The 17,185-nt window shown below is 48.4% G+C and overlaps 1 protein-coding gene across 3 annotated transcripts in view; it reads left to right on the plus strand.

The window, feature by feature from the left end:
• wdpcp (WD repeat containing planar cell polarity effector) overlaps nt 1-17,185 on the plus strand; it is a 58,196-nt gene that overhangs the window by 24,016 nt on the left and 16,995 nt on the right. For 2 of the 3 annotated variants that reach the window (XM_035400064.1, XM_035400063.1), the window contains exons 4-10: nt 1,093-1,143; nt 2,568-2,638; nt 3,058-3,117; nt 3,714-3,828; nt 6,565-6,701; nt 9,573-9,767; nt 13,470-14,061. In XM_035400064.1, the coding sequence (XP_035255955.1) occupies nt 1,093-1,143; nt 2,568-2,638; nt 3,058-3,117; nt 3,714-3,828; nt 6,565-6,701; nt 9,573-9,767; nt 13,470-14,061 (1,221 nt within the window). The remainder of the gene's footprint in view (nt 1-1,092; nt 1,144-2,567; nt 2,639-3,057; nt 3,118-3,713; nt 3,829-6,564; nt 6,702-9,572; nt 9,768-13,469; nt 14,062-17,185) is intronic. The other variant, XM_035400065.1, reaches the window with a different exon arrangement.

A 17,185-nucleotide genomic window follows, 5' to 3' on the forward strand; every position in this document is an offset into this window, starting at 1 on the left:
TGGATATTGATTCTGGTATGAGAAAGCACAATGTTTTTCATGCTGGAGACAATTACGCACACCTCTGATGTGAGCTCCAAAAGAACGATGCAGTATTCTCAGAATTTTCCAGATTTCATCAGATTTTCGGGCACTCAATATTTCAAATTAGCTGGGCTTTCTTCTTCCTATGGTTCATGTACCCGAGTAGTACCCCTGACAGCTTCTCTCTGTCTGAACTGTATGATTTAGGAGGGAAATGGAGAGGCTGGTTTCTGAGTCGGGGGATGGATGTTCCAGGCTCTCTCTGTTTGTGTTTGTCCAGCCTGGCTCCCCTCTCACAGCCTCTAATAAGGGGGTTTCCTGGCTCTCCAGAGCCACCGTAGAGTCAGCCTGGTTTCCCTTTCATTCCCGTCTGCTGTGGAGATGGTGCTCGCGCACAGAAATCCCTTTAATTCAGGAGGATTACAAAAGTATCACTTGATAACTGGGAGGAAAAAGAAAAGGAGTAGAGAAGAAATGGGTAGGTGGAAAATGAGAGAGAGAGGATGTAGAGAGGGGAGAGAAAGCGCTGACTCTCCTGTGGAATTTAAATTGTGGAAATTGATTTTAATTAATTGTATTTTCACATCCCGGCTGAGTGGCGTTTACATTGCGCACATGCATGCGTGCGCGCACGTGCCTGAGACTGGCCATGTGGTTACCGGTTTCCCCCACTAGAGGGAGTGCCAGACTCATGGTAATTACAAACGGGGGTCACCCACCCCCCGGGTGCTCAGCAGGTGTTTCACATGGGGGGGGGGGAGTTGGGGTCGTTTCTGTATCATAATGTCACCTTATCTGATTGATACCCTGGATCCCGGAGGTGCCTCCGGCAAGGCTCACTTCCTGGTTTTTTTTTTGGGGGTGGGGGGGGAGCAGGGGCACACGGGACGCCTCCTTACAGGGTGTGGCTGCAGTGAATCGGGGGTTAGGGTTAGGACTTGTGTTGCAGGGCGGCTCCCGCCTGTTCCACCACGGACACAAACGCGCGCTCGCGTGCACGTGAAATGTAAATGGCCCCGCGCTGCTCGCGGCTCCACCGAGCCTGACGCTTTTCCCTTTCTGTTCCAGTGAACCTGGCTGATCACCACTACTTCAATGAGAAGCAGCATTTCGCAGAGAGTAAGTCATGCTCATGTATTACACACACACACACACACACACACACAATAAAAACTCTTCAAATCTCAACAGTCCAACATATACTTCTATTTCAAACATGTTCTGGTGTTGCCCCTTGCCTTTCCTGCCTGGTAAACAGTAACACAAGACAGAGCAGCGCGATTGAAATGAAATAAAGTGAAAGAAAGAGTCCTGACTTCCTCAGGGTTTTGGGAATTCTTTTCGGGGGAGGGTTCCCCTGTCGCCACGTCGCGTCATTTGGGGCCAAAAACACGTTTGGCTAACTTCCAGAAATAGCTCTGTCTCTCAAACCTGTGCTGCAGAGAGGCCCTAGCCATCCTGGAGAATGCAAAAACCCCCTTATCAGGAGACACACACTCTGCCCCTCCTCCCGCCCCCCTCTCAGTCATTTACATGCATTTATTTACTTCCTCTCTCACTCGAAAAAGGGACAATTTCTTAATGGTTTCTTAAAAAGGAGAACATATTGGGTTTCATTAGGAAATTTTTGTGAAAACAAAAATCTCTTCTTCATATTAATGCTGTTACGAACGCAGAGCTAGAATTCAAGTTGTTTTTTTTGTGCTGGAGGAAGGGCAGGTATGGGAGTGAGACCTCATGGGAAATTACAAGTCTCCTCTAAGTTGAATGAATCATTTGAAGTGGGTCATTAGATGTGTCACAGCAATGAGTTTGCCTTTCTCTCCTGAAGTTAAAATGCACTTTAAGCTTGATCATGTTTGCTCATGTTTCTGAGATTTCTATGGTATGAGCACAACAAAGCAGATTTAATATTTAGACAATCAATGAAGTATTATAAATACGCAATAAGCTGGTGCTTTAGATTGTGTGTTTTTTCTCATTTTGCTGGCTTCCTTGAGCAGAAGTGAGAAAAACACGCACACACACACACACACACACACACACACACACACGCACACACACGCACACACACACACACACGCACACTCACACACGCACACACACAATGGTCCCTGGCCTCGATATGGATCAGGGGCTTGAAAGGGCTGGAACTGGTTAAAAACCAAAACCACAACCTTTTAGAATGTTTATTGATACTCTATGATACGTAAGGCCTTTTTCATGATGATAGCCTACAGTTAATAAACTGAGCAGGAAGAGGATTCTGGGGCTTGTAGTCTCTCACCATGTAAGGCCTGAATAGATGCCTTTTGGCCGTGCTTTGCTTTTGCACTGTGGGAGAGAGGAGTGAGGATGGCCTTCCAGCAGAGATCAGTGCTGGGGGCTGTGTGTGAGTCTGTATCTCCCCAGCTTTACGGTGCCTTTGTGACCTGGCATACCGTACAGTGGGGACCCCCTGGCCACACCCACTGCTCATGCCCGTCCTCCTCCCGTTCCACTGATCTGTGACCCTGCCGCCCCCCCCTCCCCCCCCCCTCCAGCTCGCGGTCTCTGCTGGACTCCCAAGAACTCCCGTCCTGAGAAGCTGCGCGACTCCCTGAAGGAGCTGGAGGTATCTGTTTTAGATTCCCTTTTAAAACGCGTTCTCGTCTTTACCTCACCCCCCGCCCCTGAGTGGCTCTCTGTTTTCGGGCGCACTCTTTCAACAGGGGGGATATTTGAGGGGATCAGTGGCGAGGAGCTGCAGGTAAAGCGCTCCCCAGCTCCTCCCCAAAAGCACAGACCCCGCTTTGTGTGTGTGCCCCTCGCTAATCTCCTCTACCCTCCTCGTCTGAAACCAGAAACAGCCCACACCACCCCCACCAGACTCCCCCAGCTGTGCTGACTGTGCCCCAGGAGCAGCTGACCCCTCTCTCTCTCCCCCTCTCTTCCTCTCCCTCTTTCCCTTTCTATCTCCCTTCCTCCCTCTCTCTCCCCCTCTACCTCCCTTCCTCTCGCTCTCTCACACATCCCTCTCTCTCTCTATTGCAGGAGCTGCTGCAGGTCAGCATGTGCGTTGGCTGCAGATGGAGGAACACACGCTCCTGTCAGGTGGAGACTCCAGCGCTCGCATCACCCACAGTGTCATCAACCCCACCTGCACACCTGTACCCCACAGACACCGTATAGACACCTCACCTGCACACCTGTACCCCACAAACACCGTATAGACCCCCCACACCTGCACACCAGTACCCCACAAACGCAGTATAGAGCCCAGCTGTACCCCACAAACGTTGTATAATAGACCCCCCCAAACTGCACCCCTGTACCTGACAAACACCATATAGACCACCCCCCACCCCCACCTGCACACCTGTACCCCACAAACACAGTACAGACCCCACCTGCACCCTTGATCACCCACAGGCACAGTGCTACCCAGACTGACCTTACCGTAGACAACAAGCGTGTTGCACTGAAGAAACGTGCACAAGTGTTTGTTCACTTTATGTGCAGTGTGTTTATGTATGACTACTGTTTGGCTCAAGCCAACTGATTTTTCTGGCCAGACCTGGCTTTTGAATGTAAGCCTATAACATGTACCTGTGTGTACGCGTGTGTTTGTGTGTGTGTGTGTGTGTGTGTGTTTGTTTCTGTGTGCGTTTGTTGTGTATGTTTGTGTTTGTGTGCCTGTGTGTGTGTAGATGCTGCTGAGCTCAGGGGTGTTGGTGACCCTGGGCCAGAGTGGAGCACAGCTGGAGCGGGTGTGTGTGGACCGGGCCCTGGTGGGACGGCTGGCCGCAGACACCATCAGCGACGGTGAGTAATTACCGCGCTCTCCCATCGCACGCGCTCAGAGGGACCCGCACTGCCGCAGGTAATGACGGTAAATCCTCTCCCCCTGCGTCTCCAGGGACGACCGGGGGAACAGAAGTAGCAGATTTCTCCTGCTTTCCTCCTCTCTGGGGCCCCCAGTGCCCGGTGACAGGTGGGGGGGGGGACTGTGGCAAACCCCACTAATTGTTTTATCATCAATTATTGTTTATGGCCCTGCTCCTCCATCTTAACCACCTGGTACCTGAGAGTACCCCGCCCTCCCCACAGTGCCGGTAATTACGGGCAAGGGGAGCCAGAATGGCCACTGGGGGGTCCTCTCTCCACCTGTTCACCGCTTCAGTGTGTGCTTACACCATGACCTGTAGAAGAACATACGTACAGTCAGTGTGTGCTTACACCATGAACTGTAGAAGAACATACGTACAGTCAGTGGTGCTTACACAATGAAGTGTAGAAGAACATACGTACAGTCAGTGTGTGCTTACACAATGACCTGTAGAAGAACATACGTACAGTCAGTGTGTGCTTACAAAATGAACCATAGAAGAGCATACGTACAGTCAGTGTGTGCTTACACAATGACCTGTAGAAGAACATACGTACAGTCAGTGGTGCTTACACAATGAACTGTAGAAGAACATACGTACAGTCAGTGGTGCTTACACAATGACCTGTAGAAGAACATACGTACAGTCAGTGGTGCTTACACCATGAACTGTAGAAGAACATATGTACAGTCAGTGTGTGCTTACACCATGAACTGTAGAAGAACATACGTACAGTCAGTGTGTGCTTACACAATGAACTGTAGAAGAGCATACGTACAGTCAGTGTGTGCTTACACCATGAACTGTAGAAGAGCATACGTACAGTCAGTGTGTGCTTACACCATGAACTATAGAAGAACATACGTACAGTTCAGTGTGTGCTTACACCATGAACTGTAGAAGAACATACGTACAGTCAGTTTGTGCTTACACAATGAACTGTAGAAGGACATACGTACAGTCAGTGGTGCTTACACAATGAACTGTAGAAGAACATACGTACAGTCAGTGTTTGCTTACACCATGAACTGTAGAAGACCATACGTACAGTTCAGTGTGTGCTTGCACAATGAACTGTAGAAGAGCATACGTACAGTCAGTGGTGCTTACACAAACCGGCATGCAGTAGTGAAGTGAACAGTGAAGACAATATGTCAGAAGTACTGATGCTGAACTGTACTTTACTACTGTAAAATTTCTACACCACTAATAAGCTTGTAACATGTTTCTGGTGACTTATTTGCTATTATTTTATATAGCTCAAATAATGGGAAGTTCTAGATACTTAATTATGCAAAATTATGAATTCATCATTCAAGCAATGATGTTATCATAACATCATAACAAATCGGATGGTTTTTATATTGAAAATATTGTAGTATGAGCTGCAGTAAGAAGACCCATAACTTGTTCCGCTCAAATGGTTGGAGTGATTTATGTCTAAAGCATGTTCTCATACATTTACTAATGCTACGTTAATAGTTCCTTTATTTAAGCTGTATTGCCACAGCTGTGCTATGATATGTATTATGAGTGGTATTAACGTTAATAAGATACTTTTTTCTTTTTTTAGTTCATTTAAGTGTTAATTACTGCTTTATAGATGTTCTGATACCTACTGAACTATGAGTGTTAGGAGACTTTGAAATTTGATTAATTTATTTTAATTTCCTGTTTTTAATGTGATTTAATGTCTTTAAACCTGAAACACATAATTGTCACATTTGGCGTACCATTTTTTAATGTGCCATCTTAAATTTTCAACCTGAGGTAGCAGCAATGTCTCGAGCCAAAGAAGGAAATCTGAATTGAATATATTAAATTTTCAGTGTTTAATTGGTTTCATAAACAGATTAATTTTTTGCAAGAGGGCTTAATTGCTTTATCACTGCGCGCGGAGCTCGCAAACAGTTGAGCTGGATCAAGTACAATTTCCTCTCTCCAGTTTTAAAAGCCAACAGCCTTCCGGCGGTTGTCTCTCACAGACAAGTAAACCTTGTGAAATCCAAAGTCTAACGGCTCCCGCGATAGCCCACAAAAGCGCACTTCTTCAGTGTCTGCGCTGCGAGCTGCGACTGTGGAGGGGATTGCGTAAGTGTTGCGTTTGAGAAATTGTACAGCAGGAAATGGGCTCGGTTTTTTTTACCTCCCCCTCAAAAGTAACTAAGACGGGACTGAATAACGATTTTTTATTTTTTATTTTTCCAGTTGACAAAATGAGGGGGACTGTCAAAGGGACGTCCTTATAGAAATGCCTCTGGAAGTTTCAATAAAACTGTTATTTTGTATAACCCCCCTCTCCCTCTTATCAGTTTAATGTACACAATAAACCTTTTGATTTAGTATTCACTCCTTTTTTATGATCTTTATCATGTTGATGAACGGAATGGTGCAGACGTGCATGTGTTCTCATACGTGTGTGGATGTGTGTGTGTCTATGTACTCGTACACGTGTGTGTGAGGGTGGGCTCATGTACGTGTTTGTGTGTGTGTGCGTGTACGCATGTATGTGAGTGTGTGTGAGTGCACTCGTGCCTGGGCGTGTATGCTCATGTACACGTGTGTGAGTGTGTTTGTGTGCACAGATCTGTGTTGTGTTGTGTAGTGTCATGTCTGTAGCTGCCATGTCAGGTGTTGATCTGTGCTGTTGGCGTCTCTCTCTCTCTCTCAGCGGTGATCACAGACCGGTTCCTGCTCCTCTCCTTTGTGGAGAAGAACAAGGTGAGCCTGGTGCACCTAACCAAGAGGAGTCAGAGTTCCCCGGATCTGAACAGACGAGTGGACAAGCTCTCCTTCTCAGACCTCAAGGTAGCACTCCACCTGCAGCTTACATCGCCTGCTCTCCCTATTGTGTCTGCTTGATGAGTCAGAGCAGTGATTTCAGTTAGACATTTTAATAACAATAATAACAATAATAATAATAATACTAATAATAATAGAAATAATAATAAAACATTGCCCTGAAATGGCATTTTTCATTATCTTCACAGTGAAGGGCAGAAACTGGGGGATGCACAGCAGCCATTTCGTGCCAGATAATTTGCCACACTTTAGCTTTGGCAGAGAGGGAGGACATTATTGAGCTAATTAAGCTTTAGCCTGGATGTTCATAATTTCTGCTTAACTTTGACTCAGTCTGGAGCAAAGGTTAAGGACAAATGTTGACTGAATCCTTAGGCTACAGAGCTCCACCCTTACAGTTGACTTTTTCTTACTTGAGTTAATACAGTGCCTTGAAAAAGTATTTTCCCCGTTCCTGATTTCCTCTGTTATTACATATTTGTCTCAGTGAATGGTTTCAGATCTTTAAACAAAATGTAATATTAGATAATGGGAACCTGAGTAAACACAAAATAAAGTTTTGAATTATTATTTCATTTATTAAATAAAAAAGTTATCAAACAGCCACATCACCCATGTGAGAAAGTAATTGCCCCCTTAAGTAATCATGGCATACGGTACTTGTAGAAAGTTTGTGGTGAAAACAGATGATAAGCATCAATATGAGTGAGGTTTAGCTTCAACAGGGCAGGCTGCAATAAAGCCTGGCTGTGATCAATCTTTTCAATTTTTGTGTAAATATCTGAAAGCATTCAGTGGGACAAATATGCAATAATAGAGGAAATCTGGAAGGGGGTAAATACTTTTTCATCGCACTGTAGGTGAAATTGTCCCTTTATAAATGGACTCAGCGGCAATTTCCTGAAACACTCCCCCCCCCCCCCCACCCCCTTACTCTCTTAGCCACCTGAGACCCAACGAGAAATGCAACCATAATAACAGAGCAACTCCAATTCTTTGTCCTGTGAATGCTTTTGTGAACAATGTAGAATATAATTTCAGCTCTTAATGGGCATTGTGTTCATTCTGCATTATCAAGTACACAAACAAGTGCATAAAAAAGATATTGCCACTTGAATAATTTGTAGGCATTTTTTTTGTAGGCATTTTTAAACAAGATTCTCTGAATGGGGGCAGTTCATCCCCCGCCCCCTCCCCCTCCCCCCATCCCTGGTTATTCTTAGGGAGGTGCACTTAGATTAAACCATTGAACTGTGGAGACAGGTTTGGCCAGAGTGCAGGCTAACTGCCCAGTCGGACTGGTGTAGAACCAGGCCGGGAGCCGCAGTCATAGACACGCGTAGCGTTTGTAAAGTCGGAGTGGTGTGGAGTCGGAGAACGAACGCATTTGGCAGAGCAGAGGTATCCGGTAATTTCGGGGATTTCTTTCACATCGCGGGGTTTATTCAGCTTACGCCCTCAGCGAGCGGGAGGGGCGGAGGAAGGGGTGGGGGGGCGGGGTCAGGCCCCACCCACTCAGGGAAATTGAGATCTATTTTCTCTCTCTCTCTCTCTCTGTTTTTCCCTCCTCCAGAATTTGGACGGCGTATAAATGCGGCGGAGGTTTGATTGGGTTTTTTTTTTTAAAGCATTAACCCCGTTTTTAATGGCCAGAGCTGAGTGGGGAGATCACAATTTGGATGAGCCCGATTATTCTCCCCGACACAATAAATAAATGCACGGGGCCCTTGGCGGCCATTGCACTCCGGCATTATCGCATTACTGTCTGCCTTTGTCGGCGCGCGGGCGGGAATATGAAAGCAATCTGTCCTGCAGCGAGGCTGGCTCCAGAAGACAGGCCCTGATAAGGGGACCCCCTGGCCTCGGCTGCTGTTTGGGTCCAGTAGTCTAAGCTTTGAGTCTAATCCCCTAGAAAGTGGTTTGATTATTGCTGACCAGCAAACGCCCGGCAAGACGGCGAGTTGGGGTAGAAGGGGGTGAAAACAAAAAAAAAGAAGAAAAAAAAATACGTCCGCCATCGGTCTATTTTTACTCGCCCGATTTATTTATTTGTTTGTTTATTTATTTACTCCTCCCGCTATTTAGGCCCGTGAAATGTACTGCGGAAGGATTCCCTGCGTATCTTTCACCCAATTTCTTTATGGGCTCCTCATGTCACCCGTATAGTGCGTGTTCTCCCCCCCCCCTCCCCTCGCCTGTTCCTCCTGAGCGTTGGGGCGCGTGGCCGCTCTGTGGCCTCCGGGCTCAGGGCCGTTTATTTTCCGCAGAGGCGTGCCATGGCGGCGAGACGTGACGGCCGGAGGTAGGGGCTCTGCGCTCCGAGCGCCAGCCTGGTTTGAATAGAGCGGATGAGCTCCGTTCTGCCCTGTGAAAGCTGCATCATGCAAACGAGGCCCTTTGAAAAGACCCAAATTCGCTGTGTACTTGGTCGTTTGTGCATTTGGGCGTTTTATGGCTTCGCAGTTGCACGTTGGCTCTGGGAGCGAACGGCGTAGCCGCGCGGCGAGGCCCCGGGCTCCTCGTAACCCCGCCTCCAGGCCCCGAGCGAAAGGAACGCCGCATTTTTAGAGCGCGGCAAAACAAATAATTATTATTTTAAAAAGTGTCAAAAAGAGCACGTAAGCTTCCAGGTATTAAATTAAACAGCTGACAAATAACCTTGAAATAAGACCAAAACAAAAGCTGTAAAAAAAACAGACGGTGGGATTAAAATTTTAAATTCAGTGGCAGTGCAGTCATTAGAGTGGAAACAGGGAATCAAAGTTATTTTTCTCTCTCTCGTTTTCTCTCTCGCACTCTTTCTCTCTTTGTCTGCTTCTCTCTCTTTCTCCCCCTCTCTTTCTCTCTCTTTCTCCACCTCTCTCTCTCCCTCCCCAGATCTCCAGCGTGGACCTGCCCGGTCCGGCCGGGCGGCGGCTGGGTCTGCGGGTGGGGCTGAACCGCTCGCAGGATGTGGCGGTTTGCTGGTGGCCAGCGGTTAATGAGGAGGCCTGGCCTTGGTCTCCCGTCCCCAGCGAGGGAGACCGGGCCAACCTGGTGCTGCTGGGCTGCGGCGGCGCTGGCGGCCTGAAGGTAAACACACACACACACCGGGCTCTCCGCTGGGCCCCGGGCCTCCCGCGCTAACGCTGGCCCTGTCTGCACCACTGATTCAGTTTAATCAGGGAAACATGGGGCGGTGCTGGACATAGCAGATAATACAAAACTCTGGGGTCAATTAATAAATAGGGTACGACCTCTTCAATAATGAAGTGCCTTTATAATGGTACCGTGGCGCTGCTTGGCTGATCAGGGACGGAGGGTATAGGGGTAGGGGGAGAGACCCCTTCTCCATTTGAACTGAGATCTGAACCGTGCCCATCGCCCACACCCCTGGCAGCACCGCTGTTTGCCGTGAAGGCGTCGGCCCATGCCACGATTAATCAGTCAGCAGGGCGCAAGGGTCTTGTGATTCGTGAATCACGACTTTGAAGCGGCAGAAGGTAGGCAAAGCTGCTGGGTTGTGGGTGTCCTGTGTGTCTGTGTGCGTGTGTGTGTGTGTGTGTGTGTGTGCATTTGGGTGTATGTGCGTTTGTGTGTGTTTATGTGAGTGTGTGTGTGTGTGTGTGTGTGTGTGTGTGTGTGTATGTGTGCGCGTGTGCGTGCATTTGGGTGTATGTGCGTTTGTGTGTGTTTATGTGAGTGTGTGTGTGTGTGTGTGCGTGATCACAGTAATGCACTGAAGGGATGTCACCATTATCAGTGACCCTAGTGACACAGGCCTGTTTTCTCTCCTTGTCTGTAGTGATGAGTTGGGAAGCGGGTGTGCTGGATGTCTCCAGGATGGCATGTATGGGGGAATTAATGTACGATTCAGGCGCTGGAATCTGCAGCACCAGCTCCACAGACTCATGAGGCGATGTAGAACGCGCACGCAGACGGAACAAAATTACCGAGCAGGCTTAAGCAAGATTTAAACATATGTAAAATATTCTCCAGCACTGCACAGAGAGAGGAAGGAAAGTATTAGCAATTGCATATACAAGCAAACAAATGCAAAAAAAATTTAAATGACACTATATGTACTCAGTCTGTTTGGAGAGTCCCTAGGATTTATCTCTGTTCCTCACCTAGTTTTTTTTTTTTTTCTTTTTCTTTTTTTTTTTATACACTCAAAAGAACATTAAAGTCTCTTTTCCTTGCATCGGTTCTAATTAAAGTGTTTGTTGTCATTTTCAGATGCGTGGTGTGAAATTAAGCTAGCAGTTTATGTAAAACCCGTGGAATAAATCAAACACTTTGCCCATCAGAAAGACAGGGACTTCAGTCACTTCAAGCTCATATATATGTTCCTTTTGTTAAGTTTGCTATCTGCATGCTAAGCCAATTTTCTACTTAGTCTTCGATGTTTAAAAGTGTTATTTTTTTCCCCCTCTGTGGTCTTAATTCTTACCCTTTGCTGATAAGCGCTGCCTTTGCACACTAGGAAAATATATGCTCATTTATTCAGGCATTTTACATTTTTAATGATTCCTTGCCACTGAATTTAATAATCTTCATTTTTTTTTCCAAAGGCAAGGAATACGCTGTTTATTTTAGTTTAGCATTATTCACTGTGCTGTTTCGTCCCTAGAAGTTCTGTCTTTTCTGTCTTGTTTACCCCTTCCTAAATGTTTTTTCGGTTATTTAGTCTGATTTTACTGCTACTTTATTCTACTATTGTGGTACTGGTCATTGGTTATCTATACTAGTCTTGAATAGAAAAGCAAACTGCATGTTGTTTTCAGTAACCAGTGCGCACACACACAAATATACACACATTCTCTGTGTTCTAAAGAAAACTCAGAGGACATGTGTGTCTAGTCATTACTGTAGCTTTAAATAGTTATTGTTATATGACCTCACGTAGAGGCCAGTCTTAGGCGTGTCTAATCTGGGATCGTTCGATGGCCTGCTGGAACGGTTCTCATCCACGGACATTGCTTAACCGCGGTAACCAGTGGAAAAAAAATATTCATATGCCATACCCTCGTAATTAATATTTGCATACTGTGTTGCCGTAATAAAACCAACAGCAGTAACATTCATTATACTTTAATCTCTTTCATTTTATCTATATTATTTAAATGCTTGTCTATTTTATTTGCAAATGCAGTTTGGGAAATTTCAGCAATTGCCAAAATGAATGTCAAAAGGTGACTATTGCACTTGTTAAGTTAAGGACAAGTATTCATTTGACGCTCTGCCTTTGTCTGGCTTGGACTGGACTTAAAAGTATTCAAATGTACAATCACTCAGAAAGCTGGTCATTGCGAAGACTCTGAAATGTTGCTATGATACGTGCTGAGCTGAGACCTCACCCACGGTCTGATACAGGTGGCTCCAGTCTATATTACAATGCATGATACTCTGCTCTCTATTTGAGATAATAGAAAATTATTCAGAAAAATGAAAAGCCAGAGTTTCTCCTCATTTAAGCAGATTTGAATGTGCTGCCAGTCTGTCCGTCTGTCCTTCCTGGTGGCTGTCACGCACTTGACTGCGGGATCAGGGGGCAGGTGTTTTGGCGTGTAACGGTTCCGCCTACATCCAGCTCTCTGTATTTTTTCCCTCCTTCCTCCACACCCATCCCCCTCTGCTCATCCCTCCCCCCTCCCCCCCCCGCTCTGTGAGCTGGAAAATTGGCTCAAAGAGGGGTACTGCTGTGAACAAGGGACGGCCACTCAGCTGGACAACTCGGGACTTATCTTTCATGCTACAAAAAAGTACCTAAAAAGAAATGAAAGGGAAGAAAAGAAAAGAATAGTTTTGAGCAGTCACTGAAACCAATAACTAGGGGGAAACTTACTCGCGGTAGTTACTTTCCCCCCCTGTTTTGAAAGGCAGGGTTTTTAAACGCCTCTCAGTGCTGTGGATGTGCTGAGGGGCCGGTGGAGTTTCAGTGGTCTTTGTTTGGTCCCGATGGGCTTGTGAAACGGAGAACGATGGCAGTGATACAGATTGAAACAGAGACCTGAAGACCGAAACCTCTCTGTTTGTCCCTGTTTTAGTTTTACTGTGAGTTTGAGTCGTGGAGGGGTGGTGTTCTCCTTCCTCGGGGTGCAGGTTTGAGGGGCTGGGATTTGGGGCTCGGGCACTCCTCTGTGTGCGGTGGTGGTGTCCCCCTCAGATGTGGGGCTGAGGAGAACGGAAATCCAAACTGAGAGAATGGCGATCCACTCCCGGGCCAGGTGTGGCTCAGCGTGGGGGGAGGGGGGGGGGGGGGCTGGGCTGCTGCATCGAGCTGGCAGAGGTCCGGATCTGTTCACATCCCTGTCAGCACCTTCAAACCCCCCCTCCCCCCCGGAGAGCTGCAGGAGGCGGCCCAGGGGATTATGGGAAAGAAATAACACCCTGCTTCCCCGTATAGTCCAGCAACCCGCTTACCTCTCCACTTTTGGCACTAGCTGACAAACGCTAGCTTTGCGGCCGTCTCGATCCTCAGTTCTGCCTACAAGGCGAAATGAACTGAACGTCATTTCAGAAGGGGCCGAATGCTTTGAGGAGATATGGACTTTCTAAACTGTGGGCGAAAGTTTAGTTCCCAAAATACGCTTACTGAATGTGCCACGACAGCTGCGTCAGGCTTCCGCTTCTCTTTTACTGTCAGAAAGCGTGAAATCTGTTTGTTTTGTCTGAAAGAGCATTATCCTCTGGCTGTCTTTGCTGCAGTGTGCATTGCCTCGCTGCAGGTCCATGCTGACAGACAGACGGCCTTTTAGCTCATGCTAACCGCGCTAACTGCCCCCCCCCCAGGTCCTGAGCCAAATTCGGACGGAGGGGGACCCCCTGGACTGCCGCTTCAGCCTCAGCCAGCCCTACCAGATCCTGACGGTGGAGCTGGGGGCGGGGGAGAGCACGGCGGACAGCTGCGTGTACGAGTGCGCCAGGGGGCGGCCCCAGCGCCTGTCCGTCACCAGCGTGCCCCTGTCCTCCCGGCCGGCGTCCTGCTGCCGCGACCCGTCCGAGAGCAAGCTGCTGCTGGGCCTGCGGGACTCGTCCCTGGTGCTGTACGACGCCCGCCGCGGGGTCACCCTGCTCGCCCAGGCGCCCATGCTGCCCTCCTTCGCGGCCTGGCACCCGGGCGGCGCCCTGCTGGCGGTGGGCGACGGGCAGGGGGAGCTCCAGTGCTTCGACGCCGGCCTCTCGCCCGTCCGCGTGCAGCTGCTGGCGGAGGAGGCGGCCCCCGGCCCCACCCTGCAGCTGTCCCGCCACCTGCGGGCCCCGGGGGGCCTGGCGGGGCTGCACTGGGCCGCGCCCCCGCACGGCGGCGAGGGGGCCGAGGTGCACGACCTGCTGATCCTCGCCTACCACGGCGGCCCCATCGGAGCCCTCCGCTTCAGGCTGGGTGAGTGCGCGACCTTTGACCTCTGACCTTAATGCAAGCGACTCGAGGCTGGTGGCTGTTTCTGGAATGTTCCCTTTTCTGTTCTATGGAAACTCACTGTCACTACTGGACCTGTTTGCCCATCACATCTATACATCCATTCCTCACTCTATACATGACAAATAAATCACTAAACGCCATTTCAACACGGCCTATACATCATCTCTGAAACAGAGTCCTTTTCTCACAGGTGATGCCATTTCTGATTGTGAGATATGAAAATGCATTGAAACTGCATTTGCTTTACATTTTATAAATTCACGTTGAAGTAGATGCAACGAGAGACACCAACACTACTGGTTTTTTTCCCCCTAATTCTTCAGCTAATGACATTGCCCAGTCTCACACTAGCAGTGCCTGGGCTGTGGGGTGCAGCCTGCACTTGTGGCAGCATTGGATTCTTTCAAATGTTTGCAGCTTTGAAATATAGTGACTGTACCTCTCTAGCAACAACACTAATACAAGTTTAAAAAAAAAAGATATTTAATGCAGTTCCGTTTAATTTGGTAGTTCAGCCTCAATGTAGTCAGAAGTGAAAGTTACTCCCGCAGAGGTCAATCAATAATTGTTCCCAAGGCAAAAACCCCAGGTGCAATGTGGGATATGTATTTTTTCCTGATAAATCGTTTTTTGTAGTGTTATGTCCTGCGGGACTGATAAAGTTTTCCGATCAATCCTTTCAAACGGCGACAGTTTAATTGTGACTTTGGAGGAAGAGGTGACTCTGGCACAGGGCTGAATTTTTCAGGAGATTTGGTTGAGGGGGGAGAGAGGGGGAGGAGGAGGAGGGGGTGAGCTAACAATGCTCCTTGTTCTACTGATCGCATGCCAAGTTTTTGATGAACAAAGCAAACGGGGAATCTTTTCAGCAGATAGCACGCAGAAACGCACGCTTTCCTGTTTGTTTGTTTTTTCCCCTCCTTTTTTATTGACTCATTTCGTTTGGACTGCTATGTGATGGAACAGGCCCGGTAGCGCTGAGACAGAAAGGGTTGGCTGGCCTCCAGCTTTCTTGAGGAAGCGCTTTTTGAAATTTCTTTTTTTGCCTCATGGAGTTATCTCATCTAAGCACCCGTTGGACAGAGTCTGAGCTGCACTGGTTTGCACAGTGGATGGAGCTACTGGGGGCCAGGTGTGGATCTAAAAGAGAATTACTTGTACACGCACGCACATAAATATATAAAAGAATAAAGAATTATTTGTGCTGGATATTCATTTATTTTTCACCACCGTTTCGGGTTTTTTTTTTAACCTGCTGCTTCTATTTGCTTCTGCTGTGAACAGTTTTACCTCCTTTATTACTCAAACTGTGCTTTCCTGCCTTTATTCACACCTCTCTGTGTATGTATTTCAGCAAACAGAAGATAGCATGAGTTGTGCTGTATTCTGATGTACTTTCTGAGATTGGAAAAGCACTTCCCTTGATATCTAGGGTGGTAGAACTGCGGTATGTCTGTTAAATGTTAAATGGTGTACTTCCTTACACAGGAGTGTGTTGGAGGGAAGTTTAATCTGCATGTATGCCTGATGTTTGTTTAGAGATGTCAGGCTTGGGGGGGGAGGGGGAGGGGGTTGTATTTTTTGTCAGTGTGCCCGTGTGCTAATCTCCCCCGTCGCACTGCGCTCTGTCTCTTATGGGATTTAGCTGAGAGCCGGCGCTGGCCAAAGGCTCGGGTTTTTCCGCCTGGAGACGCGGATCTCAGCTGATGGCTGTCTGACATTAGTGGGCTCTTTGGGGATTTAGCGGACCCGGCTGCTAATTGCCAGCTTGTAATTTTAATTGGGTGGCCTACCCCGCACCCCCTCTCCCTCCCGCAACCTCCCTCCCCCACCCCCCGTCAAATCAATTAGACAATAAGGTGGCTGTCACCTCTCTGTGGTGAGCAGGCCGTCCCCCTGGGGGGGGGGGGTCAGATGTCCAGATGGAGGCAGAGTGAAGTTTGTCATCGGCACGTTTCACCGTAAACACATGAAGGGAAGCGGGGCTGCAGGGCACAGAACCTGTAGTGTGCCGGGTCTGAGAGGGGGGTGTTGCTGCAGAGGGACAGAACCTGTAGTGTGCCGGGTCTGAGAGGGGGGTGTTCCTGCAGGGCACAGAACCTGTAGTGTGCCGGGTCTGAGAGGGGGGTGTTCCTGCGGAGGGAGCTGCTGGGCCTGCCTGTGTGGTCTGTGTTACTGTACTAAAGCCGCTGTTTCCTGCGTACCCTTCTCTGGTCAGCTGGGGCCCCCGTGGCGGAACGGACGAGGTTAAGTGGCCCTCCGATTGATGGCGTCTTCCTGCGGAGGGCGATTCGATACTGGAGGGCGAGTGCGCCCGCTGAATAATTAACTGCGCTCTTTTATCCGAGCGCACTGGCAGCCGAGGTGCTGGCCGCCCCAGGCGATTACAGCGCATTGTGATCACAGGCTCCGCTCTGTCTGCAGAGTCACGGAAACACAGGCACGCTACGCTGTGCAGCTTTAATAAGTATCAGACACAGGCACGCTACGCTGTGCAGCTTTAATCAGCATCAGACACAGGCACGCTACGCTGTGCAGCTTTAATCTGCATCAGACACAGGCTCACTACCCTGTGCAGCTTTAATCAGCATCAGACACAGGCATGTGACACTGTGCAGCTTTAATTAGCATTAGACACAGGCACGCTACACTGTGCAGCTTTAATCAGCATCAGACACAGGCATGTGACACTGTGCAGCTTTAATTAGCATTAGACACAGGCACGCTACACTGTGCAGCTTTAATCAGCATCAGACACAGGCACGCTACCCTGTGCAGCTTTAATCAGCATCAGACACAGGCACGTGACACTGTGCAGCTTTAATCAGCATCAGACACATGCTCCCTACCTTGTGCAGCTTTAATCAGCATCAGACACATGCTCCCTACCCTGTGCAGCTTTAATCAGCATCAGACACATGCTCCCTACCCTGTGCAGCTTTAATCAGCATCAGACACATGCTCCCTACCCTGTGCAGCTTTAATCAGCATCAGACACAGGCACGTGACACTGTGCAGCTTTAATCAGCATTAGACACAGGCTCCCTACCCTGTGCAGCTTTAATTAGCATCAGACACAGGCTCG

This window comes from Anguilla anguilla, chromosome 18 (genome assembly GCF_013347855.1).
Source record: "Anguilla anguilla isolate fAngAng1 chromosome 18, fAngAng1.pri, whole genome shotgun sequence".
In the NCBI taxonomy this organism is placed as follows: Eukaryota; Metazoa; Chordata; class Actinopteri; order Anguilliformes; family Anguillidae; genus Anguilla; species Anguilla anguilla.